At 40.8% G+C, this 12,935-nt stretch overlaps 1 protein-coding gene across 1 annotated transcript; it reads right to left on the bottom strand.

Annotated features, from left to right (window-relative positions):
* Window positions 1-2,167: 2,167 nt before the first annotated feature.
* LOC104965478 (protein NLRC3-like) lies at window positions 2,168-7,720 on the bottom strand. Its single transcript, XM_010794431.1, has 6 exons — window positions 7,716-7,720; window positions 5,721-7,267; window positions 4,803-5,241; window positions 3,862-4,035; window positions 2,811-2,987; window positions 2,168-2,192 (listed from the first exon to the last, which is right to left on the bottom strand). The coding sequence occupies exons 2-6, from the start codon at window positions 7,231-7,233 to the stop codon at window positions 2,168-2,170; spliced, it is 2,328 nt and encodes a 775-aa protein (XP_010792733.1). The 5' UTR covers window positions 7,234-7,267; window positions 7,716-7,720.
* Window positions 7,721-12,935: the final 5,215 nt, after the last annotated feature.

The following is a 12,935-nucleotide window of genomic DNA, read 5'->3' as shown; positions in this document are numbered from 1 at the left end:
CTTTATAATTAGTGAGCACACATGAGAGCGGTTTAAACCTCATCATCTAACTGAGGTCAGAAAGTTAAAGCAACGTTTTGACATATTTCGAAACATACATTTATCACTATCTTACCCTGACTGTTGAAAAAAGCCAATTAGAGATGGTTCATCTTCTGGTGTGAATGGATGTGCATTCATTTTCATGACAATATGTGTAGGGCCCAAAGGTAAGGTTTCTGTGATTTGTATTTATTATGTGCTATTTTTTTCACTTATTTTTGGTTGTGGGCCTACACTGGAGCTTGGGGCGGAGTTGGTAGTGGTTATAACTTGAGTGATCACTTGTGGTTTTGCATGGACAGGGAGTCAGGGAGGCGAGAAGCAGAATTTTCAGTTTACTGCAACTTTTGAATGCAATTTCTGCCGCATTTTCTATTGCAATGTTTAACTGCATTCAATCACAAATCCCACCACAATATCAATCATAATCTCACTTCCACTGGTACTTGATTGTATTATTCACCCATGTTTGTAATAAATGGTCAATCAAACGCAAGGAGTGGAGCAGTTTAGTCTGAGCGCCCAGATTTATACCCTTGCGACTTCTTCAGGGCTGCCTACGGCTAGTGATGGGCAAATTAAGCTTTGAATGAAGCATCGAACCGCTTGGACAATTGTATCGGAAAAAGGTTCATTTCTCGAAGCTTCAGTTACAGTGACCTCTCCTGGCGAAGTGCAAGGCTGCAGTGGGTTTAACGCATCTTTGCCTTGAAAAATATTCGATACACACACACACACTAAGACTGAATATCATGTTATATTTTGCAATTAAAGATTGATAATAGTGTGTATTGGGTTATTGAGAAGAGACTAGAGAGTGCTTGACATTTTTTTGGGCGGAGAGGGCCTTTTATCAGTTATTAAAGTATTAAAGTTGAAAAGCAATGATTACAAGTTTAACTATTCCAAGCTTTGAACCAGCTGCGCGGAGGATATCGCTGCATCCTGGCCGCCGGCTCTATCCACTGGGCTATCAATTCCTTAGACCATCGAAGTGTTTTTATATTACTCATTGTCTTTTTGTTCACAACTTCTCCACATTTCGTAGTGTTTCACNCAATAAGTACATTAATTAACTGTCTCGTCGATGTTTGTCTAAATTAATATGATACTATTAACAATCATATTATTCCTATCAGCTGTCAATCACTGTTATGATTCCATAACAGTGATTGACAGCTGATAGGAATAATATGATTGTTAATAGTATCATATTAATTTAGACAAACATCGACGAGACAGTTAATTAATGTACTTATTGCAGCAGTCTGCATAGATTTGGTACCCCTGCTGGTCTTATGCTGCGTTCACACCGGACGCGATGCGAATATTCGCTTCGCTCTAATCGCTCGAGTTTCACCGCGGCAGCCAGCTGTGTTTACTCGCATCATTCAAACAAGACGCGCTGGCTCGGGAGCTAACCACAACAAAATGAACATATTTGACCGTGATTAAATTGTAATACACGTTTCTAAATGATGCCGAAGTAACAACATACTGATACCGGTTAGTAAAAACCATGAATTAATGCTTTGACAAGTCTGCAGACAGACGGCAGGCGAAAAACTTTTAAAATGCTTGTTTTCTGAATGGAGATTGGGTCGACCAGGCTAAGCTAACGTTGTATATGCTCATTCCACACTCATAACAACGGCCTACAGACATAAATAAACCAGCGACTGTATTCGCCATGACAAAGAAAGTCTGTGATTTGTACTTGTTTAACTTTTGTCCAGTTTCTGAACAGATATGAGGAGCTGTGATCTCTGTGTGCTAACTGCTAACAGCTAACGGCTGATGTTTTCTGGTTGAACGTCAGTGACGGCAGGCTGAGATCCTCACCGCTGATTGGCTTCCGCGAGATCGCGTCATGTGAATTTGACGCTCGGGTTGAAAAAATTGAACTCTCGCGTTTGACGCGGCCCCCTTCAATCGCCTCAATCGCGTGATTCGCGCCGCGCCCACCGCTTCATGCGCGCCGTCGGAGCGAATTCGCGTCTGATCGTGTCTCTGCATTGACTTTACATGTAATCGCGCCGCCCCCAAACGTCGCATCGCGTCCGGTGTGAACGCAGCATTAGCATCGCTGCTATGACTCCATCCTAGGGGAAACACTGAGACCAGTCTATGGACCAGACAGATGTGAGTGACTTAAAGCACATATAAGAAAAAACTAAAAAGCATTAACAAACTAGAGTCCACATGGATGATGCTATGCGACTAGCCATGTTTAGGAAAGTAAAATCAGCTGTCCAATGAGGGCTACAGGATAGGGATCAGTAAGCATAATAAGGAAGTTGACAAAAACCGGCACGTCCTTTCTAAAATAATAGTCTGTATCAAGTGCTGTGTGCCTTTGAGCTAGCCCTGGGTTGTAATATGACATACAGTATGTTTTGAGTTTGTGTATACGTTTGCTTACATTTTAGTAGAGCCCCCCCTGGAGAAAGATGCACCAGCCACCACTGTCCAAACAGAAAAGTTTGTTTGTGCCTCTGTAGAGCGTTTGCACCTGTCAGCCACCATAGACCTCCCTTTTAAAGATACAATATCACAATGGGGCCTAATCGCCAAAGACTATTCTGTAATCTTTTGCACAGGTTAATAAATATTATATTTATTATAGAATATTAAGAAATAAGTCTCCTGATTTAAAATAAAGTAGTGTCTATCCATACTGTTACAGGATAATACCGAAATAATTTTGGACGAATAGGCAACTGATGTAATATGGAATATATGTAGATAGATTCAGACGGGGTACTGACCTCAGAGCCTTCAGTCTACAGTGTGGACTCTCCAGAAAGTCACAGAGCAGCTGCACTCCTGAATCATGCAGGTTGTGGTTGTAGCTCAGCTCCAGCTCTCTCAGGTGGGGGGGGTTGGACTTCAGAGCAGAGGCCAGAGTAACACAGCTGATCTCTGATAACCTGCAGGAACTCAATCTGGAAAAATAAAGTACAGTACAGGTGTGTATAGTTACAGTATGAACCCAAGCTTTTCCCCTTTGTTGAATGATTATGTCATTCTGTTATTGTGGATCATTATAACATCACCATTGTACAGGCACCATCTAAATGTAACCACAATAGTTATACACCTATTAATTCTCAATATGGCAGAATCAGCTTGAAGGGCAGAGAATGTTAACACACAAGGAATTAAGCTCCGCTTGCAAGGTCCTCTTTAGGGGCAAATTAAAGAAGAAAGTAATCAAATGAGATGTAGTATGATATGGTTAGTTTAAATAATTGGAATATTTTAGTGTGCCAGACAGGCTGTGCTTGTTGTGTGTTATGTTTATTTTTTTCCCTCCTCCTCTTCTCTTTTTTCTTTCTCCTCCCCGATTTCCTTTCCAGGGGATAACCAGCCAATGAGTTCCTACCTGTATAGTAATAAATAATATACATTGTGGTCTGATGATGCCCCCTGAGCTATAGTGAGTCTTGTTCAAATAGAAAAAGGTCACATGTTTGTGATGGGAGGTTGAGGGAGATGAGTTTGGGGTACTTTTTATATACCCTTATCACGTGGTTGAACTTTGTTTGGGAATAATAGGTTTATTGAATGTTGCCAACCCTGTGAATTTTTCAGGAGCATCTTAGTATAAAAAGTAGTGAGGGCTTGTGTTTGTGATATGTTTTAAAACGGCAGAATTAGCTTACTATGCCTAGTTAAGTTATACGTGTTTATTTGTTTGTCAATCATCTTGCCCTCCCTCTCCTTTTAAATTGCATATATCCTGATGAAGATTTCCACCATGTCACATGGTTATGTGAAAACAAAAGCAGCACGAGACTGACCGCAGCCGAAACTGACCTCAGACTCCGGAGTCTACAGTGTGGACTGTTCAGTCCAGTGGACAGCAGCTCCACCGCTGAATCCTTCAGACTGTTGTTGCTCAGGTCCAGTTCATTCAGGTGGGAGGGATCGGACCTCAGGGCTGAGGCCACAACTTCAAAGTGAGGGTCTGAAAGCCCAGAGTTCTGAAGTCTGTGAATAAAGAAACATGTCAAATTCTTCATAGTCATAGTATTATAAATGAAAAAATAAAAAACCTTTCATAAAGCAGTTGTTCACAATGGATACTGTTAGAATCACTGTATTTATTTATAGATCCATGCAGGCTGCTTCAATTTAAAAGACTATTCTAAAATATAGAGTTATTTGGACACTAATACAACTTTTCATTTTGTGATGTATTTGACTATATTTATTAAAGTTATAAAGGACAATGTCTATGTGTGTGGTACATCCACCATGCTGAGCTAAGCATATTAGGATCATAACCCATGTACAAAAACGTTCTTACTTACTGTACTAATTAGGACGTTATTGAGGGGGGAAACCTTAAAGGCTTATTATCTGTAGCATAGTCAAATAATGCATTGATAAGTGCTCTTTATTTACTTTAGATTTGGAGGGATTGCTGAAGTTACACAATTATGTTCCGCAATGTCAGAAGGATTGATCATTTACAAAATATTATTCATATTATCATTAAAAGAATATGTTAAAATGATCATAGTGTCATTTTTTTAAAGAAATCTGGAGAAAAAAAACGTTTTTGATAAAGTTTGTAGAATATGGTTTGTAGGCTGGGCAGCGCCACAATTATATTGCCACATATTTACACTTTACCAAATACAGCTCTTACTGCGATTTGGATATTGCACTGCTTCTTTTGCATTGAAAGGCTCAACCTTAGATAAAGGTTAGGATAACGTTTTGTTTTTTTCAATAATAACACATGTACTTACACAGCCTTCCTGCAATTCCTGACAGCTGGCAGCAGTCTCAGTTGTCCCTGGTCTGATGTGTTGTACTTCTTCAGGTCCACCTCATCCAGAACCTCCTCTGACATCTGCAGCATGTAGGCCAGCGCTGAGCAGTGGATCTCAGAGAGCATCTTCTCTGAACTGTTGCCTGACTTCAGGAACTCTTGTATATCCTGATGTACCGATTGGTCGTTCATCTCCATCAGACAGTGGAACATGTTGATGCTTCGGTCGGGGGAGATTTCATCCATGTTCGTCTCCTTCAGGTTGTTGATGGCACTCTGGATGATTTGCGTACTGTTTTGTTTCAGACCCAGCAGGCCTCCAAAGGACTTCTGGTTGGACTCCAGAGAGAGACCATGAAGGAAGCGGACAAACAGGTCCAGGTGTCCATTTTTACTCTTTAGAGATTTTTTCATGGCTCTACTCAAGAACACTGTCAACGGGGATCTTGTCCTTCTTCATCATCAGTGTACCCATAATGATCCTCTGAGATATAACCATCTTTTTCCTCTTCATCATCATCATCATCATCATCATCATCATCAAAGTCATCTTGTCCTTCTTCATCATCGGTGTACCCAGTATGGCCCCCTGAGTTATAACCATCTTTTTCCTCTTCATCAGTGTCACCTTCATCAGAATTATATTCATCTTTATCATCATCATCACCATTATCATCATTATCATCAAAGTCATCTTGTCCTTCTTCATCATCGGTGTACCCAGTATGGCCCCCTGAGTTATAACCATCTTTTTCCTCTTCATCAGTGTCACCTTCATCAGAATTATATTCATCTTTATCATCATCATCACCATTATCATCATCATCATCATCATCAAAGTAATCTTGTCCTTCTTCATCATCGGTGTACCCAGTATGGCCCTCTGAGTTATAACCATCTTTTTTATCTTCATGTTCTGCCAGGGAGGAGTTTTGTTCTGCCAGGAAGGCTTCCAGTACCTCTGAGTTTTCGTTGTCGTAACAGTGGTACAAGTAGACTGCAGCCAGAAACTCCTGAATGCTCAGATGAACAAAGCAGTAGACGGCTTTCTTGAAGATCACACTCTCTCTTTTAAAGATCTCTGTACAAACTCCGGAGAACACCAAGGCCTCTGTGACATCAAGACCACACTGCTTCAAGTCTTCTTCGTAGAACATGATGTTGCCTTTCTCCAGATGTTCAAATGCTAGCCTCCCCAGCTTCAGGAGAACTTCCACGTCAGCCTTCGTCAGTTCCTGCGGACTCTTCTCTTGTTCCTCATCATACTTCTGCTTCTTCCTCTTTGTCTGAACTAGCAGGAAGTGTGCATACATGTTAGTCAGGGTCTTGGGTAGATCCTCTTTCTGGTCCATGGTCAACATGTGCTCCAGAACTGCAGCAGTGATCCAGCAGAAGACCGGGATCAGACACATGATGTGGAGGCTCCTGGAGGTCTTGATGTGAGAAATTATTCTATTGCATGTTTCTTCACCACTGAATCTCCTCCTGAAGTACTCTTCCTTCTGGGCGTCAGTGAAACCTCTGACTTCTGTTACTCTGTCAACAAATACTGGAGGGATCTGATTGGCTGCTGCTGGTCGGGTAGTTATCCAGACAAGAGCCGAGGGAAGCAGCTCCCCCCTGATGAGGTTTGTCAACAGCACGTTGACTGATGACTTCTGCGTGACATCGGACACAACCTCATTGTTTTTGAAATTCAGAGAAAGTCTAATTTCATCCAGGCCGTCAAAGATGAACAAAACTTTAGAGACAGCGAGGAGCTCTGCTGTGACTTTCTGTAAGGTTGGATGGAAAACATGGAGCAGCCTGAGAAGACTGTACTGCTCATTTTTGATCAGGTTCAGCTCCCTGAAGGAAAGCAGAATCACCAGACCGACATCTTGGTTTTCCAAACCTTCTGCCCAGTCCAGAGTGAACTTCTGCACTGAGAAGGTTTTACCAATGCCAGCGACGCCGACAGTCAGAACCACTCTGATTTGGTCCTCTTTGTCAGCTAAGGCTTTAAAGATGTCGTGGACCTTGATAGGAGTGTCATTGGCGGTCTCCATCTTGGACGCTGTCTCAAGCTGCCACACCTCATGTTGGGCATTAACCTCTTCGCTCTGCCCCTCTGTGATGTAGAGCTCAGTGTAGATCCTGTTGAGTCGTGTTACACTTCCTGTTGTATCAGTTCCTTCAGTCACACATGCAAATCTCTTCCTCTGGCTGATCTTATGTTCATCTAAAACTGCTTTCTGAAGTCCAAGACTTGTTCTGGATTGTTTTCCACACTGGGGACAGGAGGAGCCTCCTGATGAAGCAGACTGACCCCAGTATGAGGCGATGCACGTTCTGCAGAACCGGTGTCCACAGCTGATAGAGACCGGATCCTTCAGGACGTCCTGACACAGAGCACAGCAGGGCAACATCTCCTCCACAGATACACCACTCCTCTTCCTCTTTCTGTTACGAAGAAGACATATTTTCTAAACGAGGTCTTAAGTCGACAACAGGTCAATAGGTCAACACTGTTTAGAAGCTCAGATAATCAAAGAGAACATTAAAAAAGGAAGTTGTTTTCTATTCTATTTCAGGATTTTTGATATCTAACTTGCATATTGGTGCTTATATAAGTCAAATACAAGCATGATGTGTTTTGTTAATGGTTAAATTGATTAATGTGAATTATTATCTTAATATATATTTAATACGAATATTTCACTTGCATAACCAGGAGGTTAATAGTCTAACCAAAATTGTTCATTTGGATACCAGAGATACCGAAGTGTTAAAATGCAAACTCATTTCCGGATTTTAGGACTTTAGACTTTGTGACACCTCTGACAGCATGCGCAAACCTGCAAAAAACGTATGATTCTGTTTATGGCTCAAAATAAAAACAGTCTATTACTTTGAGTCTGACGGCCCCTACACACGGCGGCGTGCGTTGCCCCAGACACACAAGCACGCGGTTTGATTGGCTAGAGCTTGTACTGGCATATGATTCGATTGGCTGACGCCTCCGTCGAGGCGTCAAAAGTAGAACATTGCTCTACTTTTGCAGCGAGCACCGCGAGAGAAGCTACGCTTTGCTCCCACAATGCAGTTCGGCGAATCGTGACGTCACCCCATTCAAAGTGAATGGGCAGAAGCGTTGAAGCGGCAACGCACGCTGCCGTGTGTAGGGGCCGTTAGGGTCCAGGTTCATTGCTAAGTATGAGGGGCCTCTTTGGAAAAGTCACTCTTCATAGACAGACAGCTGGGGGCTGGAGACTCTGCTCTCTGTCTGCTGTCCAGACCTCTGCAAACACCAAGAAATATGAAATTGAAATGTAACATTCAAATAAATGTTTACTACGTGATCAACAGCTGTCACAGATACCTAGAAGAATGTTTCTTTGATGAAAGGTTTGTTGAATTTTAATTCACATTTTGGTAGAAATGTTATTAGCTCTCCTGTTGTGTTTGTTCCCCCCCCCCTACTTTGGTGTTCACGGTCAAATTTGACCGGTCCTGTTTTAACTGCTATTACATTAACACAAAAACCATTAATCATCACCAAATGTCATTTAACACCCTTTCAAACTGTAAATATTGTATCAGACTACTGGTACACATGAAAAACTGCAGTAATTATACAAAGAATAGACACTGAACATGTTTTGCGTGTGCCATGTGTGATCCATGTGGGAGGATGGGCACATAAGAGCGGGACATATGTCAAATTTTTCTGTGTGTGTGTCGTAGCTGGGGGGGGGAGGTTAGGATGATTCCAAGGGTTCAGCACTGGGGGGGGCAGAGAACACTATTATTATCTTTTTATTAATATGGTTTGAGAAAGAGATACTCACACCGAAGGTAGAAAACGACTCAAAAGGTAAGAATGACACCTCAAGGAGGAAGTCAAACCACTTAAAGTGGTTATCCGAATGGAGTAGGAGTCGCAGAAACTGTGCACATCGACACCCCTCTGGCCAGGTTGAGGTTATAGGAGGATTTTGTTGGATCTTCACCCCGAACATACACCACTTTGTTGACATGAGAAGACAGACATCCTCCTCAGCGTGAGACAGTCGGAACCTTCCGGAAATTCCAACCTAATGACCTCGAAGAGACAGAAAAGAAAGATTAGAAGGAAAAACGACTCGAGTCTAGGACGACTGCAAATTAAAATCCTACCTTATGGTCTGAACATTGAGATATAAAAGACAAGTCGAGACAAGTATAAGAGAAGATCGTCTAGGCTATGGTTCCCCCAACAGGCGAAACTAGGTACGACACGCAGTTTCATAAGGTAAAGAGTATCCAGTTGATTGTCGAAAAGTACCGAACGCACGCAGGACCGACTAGTAGTCGACCTTGTCAGGAGAGTAAACGGGTGACAAGGTTGTCAGAGTCAACCAAAAGTAACAGAAGACAGATTCTAAAACGCTTGACAACAAATCGTAGACTAGAACTAAATAGGAAAGAAGACATAGACGCTACTCGGACCGAAAGGCACCAGAAGTTGAATCAATAAGAACAACCACCGCGTCAAGAGAAGGATAAACGTTACTTATAATTCGAATAGTTTCTAACTTGTGACTTAGGAGGAAGATCGTGGAAGCGAAGGACTATTTTTATTAAGAATACAGTAGGCTTGCTGAATTTAGACCAACTACAAAAAAAATTTCATCAACGATTTGCAAATTTAAAATTTAAAAAAATTTTTCTATATAATATATAAACAATTCCACACGATTATAATATCTTTAATTTTTATATTTAATGACGTTTAATTTTATACTACAATTTTTATTTTTTAACATGTCCCATAGCCTAAATGAAAACTTTTAAATACTTTTAATCTTAAGACAACTTTTAGATACAAATGTCCCAATTGGTATGGCTTCGACATACCTTATACATATCAGTATTGAACACATCGAAAACCTTAAATAAGATATCAGAATAACTTTTTCATAGATAAATTCAAGAAATAGAATATAACTTTGGTGAACGTGTAAGATAGAACCGCGCTAGTTCGTGTACACAAAATAAATATTGTGAATTAATTTGAAAGTTTTACAATACTTAAAAGGATCTCCCACAAAGAGATAGGACACAATTAAGAATGATGTCGTCTCACGCGATAACCATTAAAGGCAAGTTAGGTGCATCCCTGTTGCAGCAAAAACGTTTTGACTGGAGATAAATTGCTTTTTCACATAAACGGAGAATTTTTTACCCTTCTTCTTTAATGGATGATAAACATTGTTGTGCGGTTTGGCGGTTGTGTAAACGTTTGTCCTTATAATTTTTTTTGCGGTGTATGTGTGAACTTCGTCTTTTTTGAAGGTTTAGTCTCAAACAATTTTTTTTGCTCATGAAAAAGTTAATCGTAAAGGTGCTTTTTACCATTGACGGGCACACGTAAACACTTGGTACTCCCGTTTGTCTACCGTTGACTAAAGGTTGGGAAATTGGACTTCTTGTTCCCTAAACTTTTTATGGAGAATCGGAGTGTCGCCTCAATTTAATTAAAGAACAGATCTTTTTAGGTGGTGTTGTTTGTGTGACACAAAATTCTATTGTAAAGATACATCCAAAATGTTACTATTTACCCGGATTAAAATGGGAATGCAAGTATTCGGGGGAGTTTTGGGTAATCATTTACAAACCTGGAAATCTTCGGGTCATACCAATTAGAGAAGACAAATTTTGTCGATAATACCCCTGTTTTACCAAATGCGATAGGTTGTGTACAGTCCTTCTATAGCAGATAGAATTGCGGTGCTTAACCAGCGGTGAAAAGAGCAGCATTAGGTGTAACGTTACAAAGACAACCTTTTGTCTTTTTTCATTGGACTTTCCGAAAGTTGAGGAGCCCCGGGAAAGGAGCTTTTTAACTGAAATTTGCGGAGTGTGCAGGCAAATTTGTGAGTTAAAGTTATAAGGAGTCGAAGGGTTACACCGACCCAGGAACCGGAGGTGTCAGGGATGAACCAAATTACCGGATTTGGTAGGTGCAATTGAATTTGCATGTCTCTGTGAATAAACTTTCACTTAACCGGAGTAGTGGTGTTCCCTGAAAAAAAATTTTTGTCGGAGTGGTGAACAACAATTCTGTTTTGGTGAAGTGAGGTAATTGGAGTCCGAAAGGGTTGACACCGACAACAGACCGAAAGTCGTCAGGGTTTGACCGCGAATTAACCCGGATTTTGGGAAAGTGCAATTTGAATTTTGCATTTGTCCTCTGGATAACTCACTAAACCGGAAAACCCGGCTGTACATTTATTGTCTGGTTTGCTTGATCGTACGTCCCCAAAATTTCATTCCTTTTTTTCTTTTACTTGAAGTGGGACGGGACCAAACGGACGGAATGTGAAAGGCAAATGAATGGTCCACCGTTTAACAAAAATAAAATCTAACAATACACACAGATTGGAGGGACCAAAAGAATTCCTAGGGTTTTAGACCTTGGCAATAATGAAAAGGTAAGCTTTAGTTATTTGAAAAAACAAATTTGTAAGCTAACTTAAATTCCGAATTTACTAATAAAGTGTCATCTTGTATAACCTTGTCATACAATGTTAAACGGACTAAGTGGTGGAAAGTTAAAATCTTAAACCTACCTAATCCAGTTGAACATTGTACACAAGGGCCAGTTTTTTACTGGGAGGTATTGCTTTTGTCCTTTAAAAATCATTGTAAGGGCTAAGTCCTAGTTGTTGTGTGTGTGTGGTGTGTGTGGGTGTGTTTGTCGTGGTGTGTTTGTGTGGTGTGTTGGTGGGGTGGTGTGTGGTGGTGTGTGGTTTTGTTGTGTGTGTGTGTTGTGTTGTTGGTCACAAACGACCCAAATTCCATGTCATCCCGTCTACCCGAGATAAAGATAAAGAAGAAATAGTAGGGATATTTTACGTAGAGAAAAATAAAAGTAAAAGTCCATCCAACCATGGAATTCATTAAAACTTTCCCCGGAACCGTTAGACAATTTTTACGTTTCTACTTATATTCATGAGAATAAATAATAGGGTAATAGTATAAAGTAAGGTTGCCTTTTACCTTAGTCTTTTTAATTCACCAATATACTACCTTTTATTAAACTTTTCAAGTTTACCGGGAAACTTTCCTTTTTACCTGAAGCCTTTAGTCAAAAAAATTAAAAAATAAATGACAAGACATCTTCAAAAAAGCTTACAATTACCAAAATACAAAACACACCGGGGTTCCTTCGAATCAACAACAGTACCGTTTTGTGTCCGAATTACCCCTAGGATTATTTGAAGTTTGAAGAATTAACCCGAAGCCTAGATGGTCCCATCCGACGATCAGTTTGTGGGTTGTGGTGACCAACTAACAATGATCGATCGAACCGGTTTGCAAGTCGGAATCTGGCGATCGATTCGTATGTCCTCACCCTGGACCAATTTAAAGTTACCGGCTCGTTTTTACTTTCCTCTTTCACCCCATACTAATATTTTACACAAATAACATAACTCACCCATCCTTTCCAATTTCTGTCAACAGAGGATAGTTTGTATAAGAAACAAGACTTTGTTGAAATGAACACTTGGTCCCCAGACGGAAGGGTGGTTACCCTTCTCTGGACCAGCGCCACAATAATGTGAGGTCGGAAGGACCTAGGTCACCCCCTGGACGAACACCCACCCTCCGTCCAACTAGGTTTGGTAGAACACTTTCTTGTACCGCCCCCCCCAGTGTTAGGAAAACCTTTTGAAATTTTTTGGAGGGGCGATAAATTCGACAGATATTAGTTCCGTGGTCAAGAAACTAACGCAATAATAATTAATCAAACTTTAATGAAAATGAATACAAAATGTAACTATTATAAACCCCCCCTGTATAAGTAAAAAAAGTAAATACCCTAGTTTTTCACCCCCATGTTTCGTTGGGTGCAACGAGGGGGTCCAAGGTTAACAAACCCCTAACGGGGGACGAAGGACGAACCGAAGGAAAACGGCAAAGTCCGCCGGGGTAATGGTACGTTTACTTACTTCCCCTCCCCACAACGGAAAAGATAAGTTTGGCTCATTGTCCCGTGGACAAAAACAAAAAACAACTGGGCAAAAAAAAATTAATGTCCGTAAAAATGAAACTCAAAAGTAGAATGGGAATTTGAATCAAAATC

Source organism: Notothenia coriiceps, unplaced genomic scaffold, assembly GCF_000735185.1.
Source record: "Notothenia coriiceps isolate Sejong01 unplaced genomic scaffold, NC01 NC01_scaffold00037244, whole genome shotgun sequence".
NCBI lineage: Eukaryota > Metazoa > Chordata > Actinopteri > Perciformes > Nototheniidae > Notothenia > Notothenia coriiceps.
This window is presented reverse-complemented; position numbering and strand designations above follow the sequence as displayed.

Bases quoted from the DNA above. Each gene is read 5' to 3' on its own strand.
- LOC104965478 (XM_010794431.1), bottom strand. From the start codon at position 7,233: ATGTTGCCCTGCTGTGCTCTGTGTCAGGACGTCCTGAAGGATCCGGTC. The intron at 5,242-5,720 runs GTTATAACTCAG...TCTTGAGTAGAG, and splicing joins ACATGAAGATAAAAAAGATG to CCATGAAAAAATCTCTAAAG. The intron at 2,988-3,861 runs GTCAGTTTCGGC...TTATTTTTCCAG, and splicing joins TGTAGACTCCGGAGTCTGAG to ATTGAGTTCCTGCAGGTTAT.